We start from the raw sequence: 15,220 nt of genomic DNA, 5'->3' as shown, positions 1-15,220 counted from the left end.
TGTCCTGTAGGGTCACTATGAGTTGGTACTGACTGGACAGTAATGGCTTTGGTTTTTCAGTTTATGGCTATTTTCATGAACTATCTTTGACAATTTATGATGAATCCAGTTGAATACGTCTTAATATTTATCATGTTTGGGATCTTTTTGACGTCTTCAATCTGTAAATGGATATCTTTCACCAATTCTAGAAATTTCTCAGCAAATATTGTCTCTCTCAAATATTATCTCTTCTTTTACAGCTGTGACTAAACATTTTAATATGACTTCCTCACTCTATCCTCCATGTCTTCTTTTATAATAGCTTTATGAAGATACAGTTCACAGGCCATAAAATTTACCCTTTTAAAGTATACAATTTGGTGGTTTTTTAGTATATTCACGGAGTTGTGCACTATCACCACTAATTCTAGAACACTTAATTGCCCCCAAATTCCTTACTCATTAATAGTCGCTCACTAGCGCCCTCTCCCCGTCAGTAATCTACTTTCTGTCTCTGGATTTGTCTATTTCGACTATTTCATATGAACGGAATTACACGATGTGCTCTTCTGTGTCTGGCTCCTCTCACTTAGCATAATGTTTTCAAGGTTTAGCCACACAGCACGTAGCATGTATCAGTATCTCATTCCTTTTTATGCCCAAATAATATTCCATTGTACAGATGAGGCATGTTTTGTTTATCCAGTCACCAGTTCGTGGACATTGTGTTGTCTCCACTTTTTTGGCTATTATGAATAATGCTGCTACCCTTTCTCTCTCTTAACCCCTTTCATAATTTGTCTCTCTGAAGTCACGAAATCTCTCTTCAATTGTAGCTTATCTGCAGTTAATTCGGTCCACTGAGTATTTTTGTTGTTATTCTATCTTGTTTCTAGATTGTTCAAATGGTAGGTTACCTTTAATAGTTTCCTGCCCCTAAAGTCCTTTTTAAGATTGCCTTTTACTTCTTTAAACATAGTAAACAGTTATTTTACAATCCGTCTGATAACTCCACTATCTGAAATCTCTGTTTATTTTTGCTACGTGCTGTTTCCACTGGTTGCTACTCATGATGCCACATTTCCTTGTATGCTAAGCTATTGTTTACTGTGAAATGCTTCGAGGCCTAGGATGTAAGGGGCTCCAGGAGGATCCGCATTTGCTTTGCCATGTGGCTGAGGAAAATAACAGCCGGGAGCTCTTTAAGTCACAAGCTTCAGTTATTAAACATGGTCTAGGAGTTGTGAATATGGCTGGAAATCCACAAAGGGACCCAGTTATTGCTAGAACTTCTCAGGGATGGTATTTTGCTGTTGTTGCTATTGTTTCTCTTCTTCTGCTGAGCAAAGGCAATTTTCCATGCAGTCCTCTATGGTGGGGTGGTTCATCCAACATAATGGGTGTAGCTCTTAACGACCCCAGCTTTGCAGCTTTACATGGAGAAGGTTCTGCAGCAGACTCCACACCTTGAGCAGATCCTGGGGTTTGTCTTTTGCTCCCCATGCCACAGCAAAAGCTGATGCTCATGGGCACTAGATTTGATAAATGTCCTCAGGGCCAAAGTGGCTTTAGTGTTCTGCTCATCTTTTGTTTTCTACTAGATTTTGCCCTGATAACTTATTATCTCGTCAGGTTTCTGATGCTCTTGAAAGAAAATTTTTTATAATGTTTTATGTTACATTTTTCCCCAGTTGGAGGGTCTGTCGCAGCACCTAGCCAGCCATATTACCAGATACAGAGATGAACCTTTGCATAATTTTCTAAGTTGATTTGGAATTATCCATAAAAATGATTTACCCATCATTTACCAAATAGAACACTGAGAAAACATGAGACTATTCAACAAGAGTAAGCATTTTATTCTCTTAGTAAGTTACTTACCTTTGTACACATACTTCGATGTGCCTCCAATTACTTAAAAATTAATTTTTTTACTTGAAACATATTAAATATATATATGTATTAATATACCAAAAAAAAAAAAAATCTGCTGCCATCGAGTCGATTCCAACTCATAGTGACCCTATAAGACAGAGTAGAACTGTCCCACAGGATTTCCAAGGAGCTGCTGGTCGATTAGAACTGCCAACATTTTGGTTAGAGCTGAGCTCTTAACGACTGCACCATCAGCGCCCCATAGTAATTTCAAATTGGTAGGAGAGGATAACATAGAAAAATGGCTTTAAAATGAAATTTAAATGTTAAAAAACCTGAGAAACAGTAGTTATAATTATGCTGGGTAGCTGATATAATCAAGTAGCAATGATCACTTTTTGGGCTAACTACTAACATACTTACTTTGCTTCAAGTTGGACTATTCTCTTCCTGTGATATACCAATGCTGTGGGCTCTGCTGCCAAAACTTTAAGTTTTCCGTGAAGACAAAACGCAGTGCTTTGGCCTTTCTTCATTGACTCAATAAAGGCATCATATTCTCTTTTGATTGAAGTGAGAATGGATTTGTATGCAGTGACATACTCTATTACCTGAAATACGATTTTTCTGCCTATGGTACTGAATATTTTTCTAATAAATTATGGATCAAAAGCCTTGCAAATAGCAGTACAGATTACCTTAAAATAAAGCATGACAAGCAATTAGAAGTTTAAAAATTTGAACTTGCATTTGGCAACCTCAGATATGACTGAGCACTAAACAGTACTTATTGAACACAGGCTCTTTGCGATTATAGTACTTGTGAGTTTAAATATGAGACAAACAAAATAAGAACACAGTTTTGCTCTTCTTGGTATGTGCATATCCATCACATGATGTCAGTTAAAACCAACACCAGGTCTAGTTTCCTCTATTGTGGATGTCTTAAATATAATTACATACCTTCCGTCACTCCTTCCAAATCCAGTCTATGACTTCATTCCGACCTCAAAATCCTGGATCTCCTTTCACTTCCCTGATCTTCTAACCCATCAGCTTGTACCAATCAATAGCCTCAACCCCTAAATCGCATTTCTATTCTCAAGACGTCAAATGAACCGCGGAAAACCTCCTCCTCACTATATTCTCACGGTTCCCAGTAGTGTTTACACACGGAATATCACTGAAGGGTAACAGTGGGTGCCTGCAGAGAGGGAAGGAAACTAGAGCCCACGGTGAAACAGACCTGACTTTCCATTGTGCACTCTTCTTTATTGGCTTTTTGTTGTTGTTGTTAATCTTGTGTACGCATAACCCATGCAAAAATAAGTAATTAAGAAATATTACATATTTATTTATTTTACAAATCAAGTCAGTCTCTCATACCGAAAGTTATACACACCTTGCTAGGTACTCCTGGCTGCTTTCCCCCTAATGAGACAGCACAAGAAATATTTTTACATGTGCTTTTTTAAAACCAAAACGTTACAAATATAAACAAGTAATTTATGGTTTCCAAATTCTGCTCAGCTCAATAGAATTTCAGAAGGGATCAAAGTTCGTAGGGAATAGGTGTGATTTAATCCATAATTTTTCCTGAAAGCTGTAATTATGCTTTTTGCTCCTATTATCTTTAGCCCTCCTGGTGTCCCTGGCTGGTTTACTGTTAGCTAAACAATACCTAGAAAAAGTTACTCAGGAAGACTTCTGGTCTGTCAAGAAACAGTACAAGCAGATTATTGATCAGTGTCAAGTACCAGAATAGGATATATGCGTAGGAGATAATGGTTTTTTTTCTGATACAGCCTTACTACCCACCTATCTACCCAAACCAGGAGGACTACGAACCAGAAACCTTTCACAAAACAGAGATCATCAATCTGTGGTCTCCCAATCTAAACACCCTGCTGCTTCTGGACACCCTCCATTCTACACACCCCAGTCATGGGTTCTAACATTCCAAGACAACTCAGACACATTAATGGATGGACAATAGACTTCTAGTGACACTACGATCAGCTCCCATGTCTGTCTGCTAACATAAGCAGGTTTCAGAAGAATCCTTTTATGGAAACCCTTAAGGATACACAGAAAATATATTAGAGAATGCAAACTGGCAGGCCACAGGTAGAATACTGCTGGTAGTTTTGACTGACTCACAAAATGTTTTAAAAGTTTAGGAATTTCACACCCCCAAAAATCACATTTCTGTCTTCTCTTGAAAACTCTAAAATATCTACCAATATGGAGCCCTCATCCCTTAATGTCAATTAGTTGCTGAAGCTTAAAACTGGGTTGGTTCTTCATTTTGCCACTGTCCCCACCATTCCTTATTCTCTTACAGCCAGCCCACTTCACTCTTTTATATTGCCTTCTAGGCCTCTGCAGGCATTCATGTTTGAGACCCCTGTATTAAGGCTTCCATTAAACCCAAGAAAATCACGGATATACTTACCAAGTACAGGGGTCTGAGGGAGAAAAGGGATAGTATCCATTCCACCTCAACTCTCATGTATGGATCTGGCCTATTTGTACAACATGCTACCAGGAATACAAAGGGTCAGTCACTTTCCAGAGCAAGTTGCCTCCATAATTCACCCATCTCTAGAGCACCTGACTCTTCCTAGCTTTTGTCATCTTTGCTCACTAAGTCCTTGGCTCTCCCTACCATACCCATTACTCCTGGTATACGAGTCTTCTCAGGCCCTCCTTGCTTTGATTCCAGCATGTTTCTCCAAGTCTAACTCTTTCTTTCTCTTCAAAATCTGGTTGAGCCCCTGCTTTTCTTTTGGGTATATACCTAGGATACGATAATTCTGTTTAACTTTTCTGAGGAACCGCAAACCAAACCCTCTATCTTTGATTTTCAATACAATTTGGCATTTGTCCTCTGGTTACAAGAATCCAGATATGCAAATTGATACTTTCATCTTCTGCCCAGCTAGATCCTCCTACGAGTGAAGGAATATCAGACAAGGAAGTCATTAATAGATTATTAACACATGCTCGAATAACATGAAAATGGAAGAAGAGATTACCTGTTATTGAAAAGCTAGAAGAAAAGTTTCTCTAAGTACCAAATGATTTCTACGTTGGATCCCTTCTCAGTCCTGAAGGATAGGATTCTTTAATACATGCAAATCTTGGGGGTGGGGAGCAGGGAGAAAAGGAACATGGACTACGTTGTTGTTACGTGTCGCTAAGTCAATTTCGACTCATAGTGACCCTATGTGACACAGTAGAACTGCTATAGGGTCTTCTAGGCCGTAATCTTTACACCGGAGACCTGGGGGCACAGTGGTTAAGAGCTCTGCTGCTAACCAAAAGGTCAGCAGTTTGAATACACCAGCCACGTCTTGAAAACCCTTTGGGGCAGTTCTACTCTGTTCTATAGGGTCAGCATGAGTCAGGATTGACTCAACAGCAACGGGTTTGGCCTTTTTATTCTTAATCTTTACAGGAGCAGATTGCCACGTCTTTCTCCTGTGGAGCTGCTAGGTGGACTCGAATCACCAAACTTCCAGTGGCATCCGAGTGCTTCACCATTGCACTACCAGGGCTCCTTCACATGTTCTATAGATGTAGACATTATTTATTTAATCCCACGTCTTTTCTCTAAGAATTAAATTTACCAACATCACCCCCAAAAGGACTTCACTATATCTATCGTAACTCAAAGTAGGCAACTCTTCACGTAAGAAAAATTCTGAAAAATGTCAGCACTTTAGCACACACGGATAAGCATGTCACAGTTGTGACAGCCTTCCTTGGCTGATTTCACACAAGCAGAACCTTGGCATAACTCTTGATAGTTTGGGGACCTAGTCAAGATACTGCCTTTATTTAAATACGCATCTAAGATATTCCTTATTTGCTAAAACATCAAGAAGCAATAGCACTGATCATAACAATACATGAAATGAAGCTAACCTGTCAATGTACCAATCCTAAAAGACAGATTTCCTGGACTGTTTCTCTGTTTCATACTCTGGTGCATCAAACGTTGTGATTCCACTGGCAGTCACGTGCTGTTACGTTCTGCTCACTTTCCCTGAGAGTGAGACACTACTTTTTTATTCAGAGGGGAAATAAAACTCATCCTGTGTAATGATTAAAAATTAAACTAGACTCAGTTCCTATTTTGCCTGTGGCTATTTTACTTGACACCAACGGTTTACAGAAGTTGTAAGGTAAGTAATTACTTCCTCGAGGCAAGGAAGAAAGGACACTGATACTACTTCCTTTCTGTCAGAGCATCTTCTGAGGCAGTTAAAAAAGTGAGTGAAAAGTAGGGTAGGCTGGTAAACTGCAAGCATTTAAAGGACCAATATACATTTCTAAAACTTTCTAAAAAAAACGCAAACCTACTGCCTTCAAGTTGATTCTGACTCACAGCGACCCTGTAGGGCAGGGTAGAACTGCCCCATAGGGTTTCCAAGGCTGTAATCTTTACGGAAGCAGACTGCCACATCTTTCTCCTGCGGGGAGGCTGGTGGGTTTGAATCGCCAACCTTTCGGTTAGCAGCCAAGCACTTAACCACTGTGCCACCAGGTCTCCCTCAAAAGACTCATTAACCTCCTTCAGAAAATTCATTAAGAGTTTTGTCGTCATTGTTAGGTATCATTAAGTTGACTCCGACTCATAGATACCCTATAGGACAGAGCAGAACTGCCCCATAGGGTTTCCAAGGAGTGGCTGGTGGATCCAAACTGCTGACCTTTTGGTTAGCTGCCAAGTTCTTAACCACTGCGCTGTCAGGCTCCATATTAACAGTCTAGTAATATAAATCCAGCATCTCATTTCCCCATTCATCCCTTTCTGTCAAATTGGATGAGCTTTTCAAAATTCACAACTGGAATATGGTCAACGAAGCAGTAAGCAGTGTTCCCAAGGCCGGAATACTACTTGTCAGGATAAACCACTTCTACCCACATGAACGCTCCATTGTCTTAAGAACATATGATACCTTATCAAAAACGTTTCGGTATATGATGTAATATTCGTCAGCAGGTCCTTCCTCATTACAGCCCACTCTGCTCGTTTCTGTGGTGATGTATCTTTGCATACTTTCCAAAAATTCCCTGTCACTTCTACTAATGATAGGTGGGAGAACCGCATTTTTATTTATTTCTTGGGATGACATATGTCACAGTCTGCACACTTGTTCACCAGAGGAAAGTTAAATCTTGACCTGTTTTTGCAACAAAGCCCATACTTTGATAGGCCTGAAAGAAAAAGAAAAAAGACCACCAATTAATCTAAAGCTTTAACAACACTAAGCTGAATATTGATCTAAACTTATGCATATTTGTTTCAGAAAAAAAAATCCCTGTGGATCGCTCTCTGAAATATCAATCTATGAATTAAAAAGTCTCTGCTGTTCTACTTTCACATGCTACACGTGTAGAACAGAAATACCAAACATCGCCCTCAGTCAGTAAATCGAACCGAACACGTTGCCGTCGAGTTGATTCCGACTCATAGGGTTTCCAAGGAGCACCTGGTGGATTCGAACTGCTGACCTTTTGGTTAGCAGCTGTAGCACTTAACCACTATGCCACCAGGGTTTCCCCAGTCAGTAAAGAGGTCTTCTATTACCAACCAAGTTCCAGTTCCCTTTTGTGTATCATACAACTGGATGGCTTATTAGGTTTAACTTAACACTTTCTAAAGTTTAGTATTTTGTTTATTTCATTTGGGACACAAGTTTCTGAGTCTCTTCATGACACAAACAAGACAAATATCTCTCCACTCCAGTGCCTGCCTGCCCAGTCACGGTCACCCAGCACACGGTGGCTATAAATGATTAAGAAATTAATTATTTCTCATTGTGGTGAATACACGCGCACCAAAATACTCACCGGCACCACCACCTCCACATTTGCAATCCAACGGCGTCAGTAACATTTTTCCTGTTGTGCCACCGTTATCCCTACCTTTTTGCAAAATATTCTACCACCATTAATATAAACTCAGTGCCCAGCAAACAAAAACGGAATTTTTATGATAAACTTTAATTCTCATCTTTAATAGGAAAGTACAACAGAAAAGTAAAAGGTCAGAACTTCTGCAAAAATTCATCCACCAATGATGTCAAACATAACAAGCAAGACTTTTTTACTTGAAAAAGTACACTTTTCAAGAAACTACATTACAGAGCTCTTTTGGAAGAAGCATGATGCAACTGGCCTTACATATGTTAGATGGTTCCTAAAATCTTCACATACCCACCGAACAGAACCCCTGGCTGGCTTAAAAATGTCTGGTGATGCAAAATGTTTTACCTTTGTGGGGGCGGGGGGGATAAAATATACATAAAAATTGATCATTTTAACCATTTTTAAGTGTACAATTCAGTGACATTAATTACATTGATCATGTTGTCAACCATCGCCAATGCCATAGTCATCTAGTGCTGCTATAACAGAAACACCACATGTGGATGGCTTTAACAAACAGAAATTTATTCTCTCACAGTTTAGGAGCCTAGAAGTCCGAATTCAGGGCGCTGGCTCTAGGGGAAGGCTTTCTCTGTTGGTTCTTGGGGGAGGGTCCTTGTCGCTCAGCTTGCTTCCTGGATCCTTGAAGACTGTGGCTTGGCATGACCCTTCCTCCATCTCTCCTCTGCTTGCTTGTTTAATCTCTTTCATATCTCAAGAGACTGACTCAAAATATACTCTGCACTAATCCTGCCTCATTAAAATAACAAAGACAATGCACTCCCAAATGAGATTATAACCACACGTATAGAGGTTAGGATTTACAACGCATATTTTTGGGGGACATAATTCAATCCATAACAACCACTATTTATTTCCAGAAGCTTGTATCACTCCAAACAGAAACTCAGTATCCCTTAGGCAATACCCCCCATGACCCTCACCCCCAAACCCCTGTAACTACTAATAAACTTTTGTCTCACACATTTGCTTATTCTAGGAATTTCACATAAGTGAACCCATTGCCGTTGAGTCGATTCCAGCTCCTGGCGACCCTACAGGACAGAGCAGAACTGCCCCCATAGTTTCCAAGGAGCACCTGGTGGATTCAAACTGCTGACCTTTCGGTTCACAGCTGTAGGTCTTAACCACTACACCACCTGGGTTTCCTCACATAAGTGGGATCATACAGCCTGTCTTTTTGCATCCGACATTTCACTTAGCAAAACGTTTTCAAGGTTCATCCGTGTTGCAGCATGTACAGAACTGCTACTTCATTTCTCTTACTGGCTGAAAAATATTCTATTTTAGGTATGCCACATTTTGTTTACTTACTCATCTGTTGATGGACAATTGGGTTTTCCCACGTTTGGCTATTGTGAATAACGCAAGGGACACTGCTGCACAACACTTTAACTTTTTCGCTCTGACTACAGGAGTATATAATTATGGTGTGACATTGGGAAACTATAAACCAAAGAAAATTAATTAAAAAAAAACTAAAATGATCCAGAGTCCAATCATTTAAAGATAATCACTATTAGTATTGTGGTATATTTCCTTCCAATCTTTATAATTATAAGGGTCAAACCCCATATTTAGTTTTGCATTCTAGTTTTTATTCACTTAATATTAAAAGCACTTTTCCATGTTGTTAAATATTTTCCAAAAACATGATTTCTAATGATCGCATAGTCTTCCATGGCATGATACACCATAATTTATTTAATCATTCCCCCACAGTTGGACATCTTCACCATTACAAATGATACTGTGATGAATAACCATCTAATTTTACCACGTTTGGGTAACATAACTGCTATCTGGTTTATCTAAAATAACACATCTGGCCTGTAAATACTGCACATGGGCCATATATATGGAGAGAGCAAAATAATTTCAAAGTTAAAAAAAAAAATTTAGTTTTATGTCAATAAAATGAATTGTAAAAAGTCAATTTATAAATAAACATAAATTCCTACAAAGTAATAGCCTGTAAATGAATCAACGGTTTTCCCAAATGAGAAATTTGTTTGTTCATTCATTCACTGATCCAGTATTTACTGAATGCCTACTAAGTGCACGGCACTGGGTTAGGGATTCAGCAATAAATTAAGGGTAAAGTCTTAGGCTCCTTGGACCTTAAAATCTAACAGGGGAGAAAGACTACGTACAAATAAATAATGCAATTTTAGATAGTAAAAGATAAAAATCAAAGGAGGAAGGAATGGCTGAGATCCTTGTAGACTAAATAGTGATATCTGAACACCCATGGCTTCCTACAACCCTTCAGATAAAATTCCTTCACTTAGCCTACTAAAATTCAAGTTTCTTTATGTGGCCTTTAGGACCCAGTGACCTTTTTTTCTCTCTAACCAAATCTAGCCTCTACGACTCGATAGCACTCTAAAAAAAAATAATTCTCTCCATACCCTCAGCCCCACTCCCATGAACTTGCTCTCTTACCTTAGGGTCTTGCGTAACTCCCTCCCCCATCTGCATTCCAAGGAGCCCTGGTGGCACACTGGTTAAGCGCTCAGCTGCTAACTGAAAGATCAGTGGTTTGAACCCACCAGCCACTTCATGAGAAAAGATGTGCCTATCTGCTTCCATAAAGATTACAGCCTTGGAAACCCTATGGAGCAGTTCTACTCTGTTCTATAGGGTCGCTATGAGTTGGAATCGACACGAAGGCAATCGGTTTTGGTTCAGTATCTGCATTCCTTTTCTCCACTCCCGCCCCTCCCCTAAACACCACACGCATATACCACTATCTTCGCTTGGCTTTTCCTCATTCCTCCGATTTCAATTTACACTGCTCCAGGAAAGCTGCCCCGGAATCCCTTCAACTCAGTCAGGTGCCACTGCCATGTTCTCACGTGATACTACGTACCTGTCCCAGCACGGTGTCATCAGTCAATCACATTGTGTTGTAGACTTTCTGTTTATATTCTCTGTCTCCCCTGTCAGGCTGTACGTTTAACAAGGTTGAGAACCAAAATGTTCTTGTTCCTTGTTATATTTCCAGCACATGGTGCAGTTTCTGGCACAGTGGGAACTCAAAGAAATATTTGCTGAATGATCAACAATCACCAAGCGATAATCTGGTCTGCTCAGAAGACACCAGGCTTGTGGTACCCTCAAACCAGAACACAGCTAAAGTTCCTTAGTACCTACAGAATGCCCCTGGGTTACCCAAGCCAACCAAGATTATCACTCATTCCTTCATTCATATTAAACACTGAGGGGTACAGACAAAACAAGTCACAGGGTCCCCAGTCGGGTCTAGTGGATCTAGTTACGAAGCCATTTCTATGAGGTGGAGAAGGCAGTGTGATGGATAGAAGTGGGCGCAGTGGGCGACAGGAGACCAGGTGGGCATCTCATTGGTCTTTGGAGAGAGGGCCAGGAAACATCAGGGAAAACATGGAGCAGAACAACACTGAGGGTGTTCTGCACGTAAGCTGTGCTGCCTTCATTTATTCAACAAATATTTTTGGAGCATCTCCTGTGTGTCTGACACTACTCTAGACACTGGAGATACAGCACTGAACCAAACAAAGGTCCTCACCTCACAGGTTACAACCGAGGAGAGGGAGAGAGCGAGAGAGGCAACGCACAAGTGAAAACATAGCAGGGAAAATGGGGGTATGCTGTATGGAGAAAAAGAAGCCAGAGTATGGGCGATAGAGAGTAAGGAAAGAGAGAGGGTGCTGGAAAGGCCTCACTGATAAGGTGACTTTCCACAGAGATTTGAAAAAAAGCAAGCCACATAGATACCTGGGAGAGAAGAGTAGCCTAGGCAGAGAGAGCCCCAAGTCCAAAGGCGTTGAGGCAGGAGAGCATGTCAGAGGAACAGCAAAAAGGCCAGCAGGGCTAGGAAAGAATGAGAAGGTGAGAGGAGAAAGAAGCCCGGAAAGATAGCTCCCAGACCATTTAGGATTTAGGGCCTTGATGACAGCCCCACCAGTAGCCCATGGAGCCCCTTTGTGCAGGTAAGGAAAAGGTGCTTCTTTCTCTGAGCAGGCTTGGCAACAGAAGTAACAGGCTGGATTATGGCCCTGCTCACTCCACTGCTGGAGTGACAGCCTGGCTTATCAGAACTGAGACTTTACTATGAGTAAAATAACAAGTCATTGGAGGGCTGTGGCAGAGGAGTGACATTAGCTGACTTAAAAATCGTTCTCTCTGCTCTATGGAGAATAGACGAGAGTCAAAACTGAAATTATTAGCAGGCTATGGCAATAACCCCGGCAAGATGACGGTGGTTCAAATCAGCAGAGTAGCAGTGAAGATGGTGAGAAGTACTTCACATATATTTTGAAAATAAAAGCCAACAAGATTTGCTGAGGGATTAGATGTAGGGTACGAGAGAGGAAGAGGTCTTTCACAGCAGATTTGCCCAATGCAAATATGTATTTGTATGTACTGCCAATATATCCATGTATATAGCCGAGCACACAGAGGGCACAGTAATGAAAACATCTTAGCCACAACCAAACACCTTGAGGGACTGAGTCACTTGGCTTGAGGGCTTAGGACACAGTCTCAGGGGACATCTAGGTCAATTGGCATAACAGAGTCCATAAAGACAATGTTCTACACCCTGCTTTGGTGAGAAACATCGGGGGTCTTAAAAGTTTGTGATGGTCATCTAGGATACAAGCAACTATTGATCTCTTCCCATCCAGAACAAAGAAGACTGAAGAAAATCAAAGACTCAAGGAAACAATCTGTCCAAAGGACTAACGAACTACATGAACCATAGCCTCCACTAGCCTGAGACCAGAAGAACTAGATGGTGCCCAGCTACTTGTACCAAGTGCTCTGATCGGGATCACAATAGAAGGCCTTGAACAGAGTGAGAGAGAAATGTAGAACAAAATTCAAATTCATGAAAAATATCAGACTTATTGGTCTGATAGAGACTGGTGGAACCCCTGAGACCATGGCCCTCAGATACCCTTCAAAACTGGAACAGAACCCACTCTCAGAGATCACCTTTCAGCCAAACAACGGGCTCATCGAGTGAACAATAACACCAGTGAGAAACACACTCCTCAGAACAATCAACCATATGAAACCAAAAGGGAAGCATCTGCCCCAAAACAAAGTTCAGAAGGCAGGAAGGGGCAGGATAGATGGGCGAATGGAAACAGGGAACCCAGGGAGGAATAGGGTAGAATGCTGTCACATCGACAGGACTGCAACCAATGTCATGAAACAAAATGTGTATAAACTGTTGAACGGGAAACTAATTTGCTCTGTAAACTGTCACCCAAACCACAAGAAAATACTTAAGAAAAAGAAAAAAGCAACATGTAAAAAGGGGAAGAGCCGAACCACATAATTTTCAATTTAAAATTTCAATTTAAAAAACCAAAGAGCTTCAAAGTAGGGCAGCTTTAAATCCCTCTAATTCGTATTAGATTACGTATTTTTCTTCTTTTTAGGGAGCTATGTATTAAATAAGGAAACCCTGGTGGTGCAGTGGTTAAGTGCTATGGCCGCTAACCAAAAGGTTGGCAGTTTGAATCCACCAGGCGCTCCTTGGAAACTCTACGGGGCAGTTCTACTCTGTCCTATAGGGTTGCTATGAGTCGTAATCGACTCGATGGCAGTGGATTGGGTTTGGTTTTTTGGTATGTATTAAATAAAGAAATGCAGGCCTGAAATAAGGGTCCAAAAAAAAAGTGTTTCAAAGAAGGAGGAAGTGAACAATGTGTCTAATGCTGCTGATAGATCAGATAATATGAAATGACCATTGAACAACATGGAGGTCATTAACGACCATAACAAGAGCCCTTTCACTGGAATAGTGGGGACAAAAGCCTGACAGGAGTGGCTCTGAAAGTCAACTGAAGGGGAAAAAATGGAGACAAGGAGTATAAATAACTCTTTCAAAGAGTTTTGTTGTAAAGGTGGAGACTCGTTGGTGGACCAGGGGATGAAGGGGTTACAGGAGAGGGAATGGATTTTCCCTAAGTGCCATAGCATGAGCATCTAAGTCAGGGACTTCAATTAGGTCAGTATTATCAAAGTATAAAGTGAGGAATGGGGTTTGGCAGATTAGGCTGTCAGGGAGGCAGAAGCCGAATGTCATACTAAGGAACTCGGACTTTACCACTCACGCGGAGGCTAGCTGGTAAAGTATCCGAAGTAGAATAAAGACACGATCATTCTCTGCTTTTTAGAATGAATATTCTGAAGGCAATAATGACGGTAGGTTGGAAAGGAGAAAAGACTGGAGAGTAGGTAGGATGTGGATACTGAACTCCTCCAGGAGAGAATTAAGGAGGGCCTGAACTAGGGTCTCTAGGGTCGCTATGAGTCGGAATCGACTGGATGGCAATGGGTTTGGTCTTTGTTTTTGAACTAGGCAGTTCGGATCCACCCAGAGACGCCTAGAAGGAAGGCCTGGCACTCTTCAGACAGTACACTTCTACTCTGAAACACATAGGGTCGCCATGAACTAGGGATGATGTGAAGACGGCAGAGGACGGAGACAAAGAGAAGACATTAAAAGGCTCACTAGGCAGGGCTCGGTCTCGGTGGTCTGCTGAGTGGAGAAAGGACAGGGCAAGGGCTGACTCCCTTCCAACCGGCCGGCCCTGCCGGGAGACCACCCACACCCTCCAAGGGCTTCTCCTGCCGCGCGCGCCCCGCTGCACCTCTCCCGGCGTCCAGACTCGGACATTGGACAGCGAAACCACCATCCCGCAGGGCTCTTTCCTCTGAGGCTTCACTGTAAAATCCGAAAATTCCTGAGATCTTCAACACATTAAACCGTTCCACACAGAACAGTGAGAATTCAGGCCAGGAGACCTGGGGGGTTGAAGGCGGGGTGGGGCCGAATGGCGAGAAGCAGACAAACCCGAGTTCTTTGTTTGTTTTTGTTTAGGATTTCGCCTGTTCCTGAGCTTGCCTGGAGTTTCCACAGGGACCCACTTCTCTCGGGGGCCCGAGGTGAGCTTAGGTGATTGCTGATCCCGCCCTCACCGGCGCTGAAAGGGAGTGACGGCCACTCTCGCGGCCCAGACCCTCGCCTGCCTCCTGACCTCCCTCCTGGACACTTCTGGCCCCGACCCACTTCCTCCGAACCTCGGCTCTTCTCCCGTCCTGCCCGCCTCACCTGCTGCCCTTCCTCCAACCAGACTCCAGCCCCCGGAGACAGTAACTAGGGAGCCCGGGGTGTGGAACTGCATCTTGGGACGAGTAGTCCTGGTCGGAAGGAAGCCGCAGAAAACTACAGCTCCCAGAATCCATTTCCACTTCCTCCCCTTTCCTCACCCCACCTCCCTCGGCTCCGCCTCCTGTAAAGCCCCTCCCAGCCACATCGACTATATAGGAAAACGCCTTTTAAGTGCATTTTTTTAAAGTTGTTTAAATCTGCTATTTCGAGACCATCCCGAAGGTTAAGGTG

At 41.9% G+C, this 15,220-nt stretch overlaps 1 protein-coding gene across 5 annotated transcripts in view; it reads right to left on the bottom strand.

Moving 5' to 3' along the window:
- The window catches only part of CLHC1 (clathrin heavy chain linker domain containing 1), a 52,358-nt gene extending 37,339 nt beyond the window's left edge, over positions 1-15,019 (bottom strand). For 3 of the 5 annotated variants that reach the window (XM_049870421.1, XM_049870423.1, XM_049870424.1), the window contains exons 1-3: positions 10,691-15,013; positions 6,825-7,083; positions 2,281-2,468 (exon numbers count right to left, since the gene is read on the bottom strand). In XM_049870421.1, the coding sequence (XP_049726378.1) occupies positions 2,281-2,468; positions 6,825-7,001 (365 nt within the window). In that variant the 5' untranslated portion in view covers positions 7,002-7,083; positions 10,691-15,013. Of the gene's footprint in view, positions 1-2,280; positions 2,556-6,824; positions 7,084-10,690 lie in introns of those variants that run through there. The other 2 variants (XM_049870422.1, XM_049870425.1) reach the window with 2 other exon arrangements.
- Positions 15,020-15,220: the final 201 nt, after the last annotated feature.

Source organism: Elephas maximus, chromosome 26, assembly GCF_024166365.1.
Source record: "Elephas maximus indicus isolate mEleMax1 chromosome 26, mEleMax1 primary haplotype, whole genome shotgun sequence".
In the NCBI taxonomy this organism is placed as follows: Eukaryota; Metazoa; Chordata; class Mammalia; order Proboscidea; family Elephantidae; genus Elephas; species Elephas maximus.
This window is presented reverse-complemented; position numbering and strand designations above follow the sequence as displayed.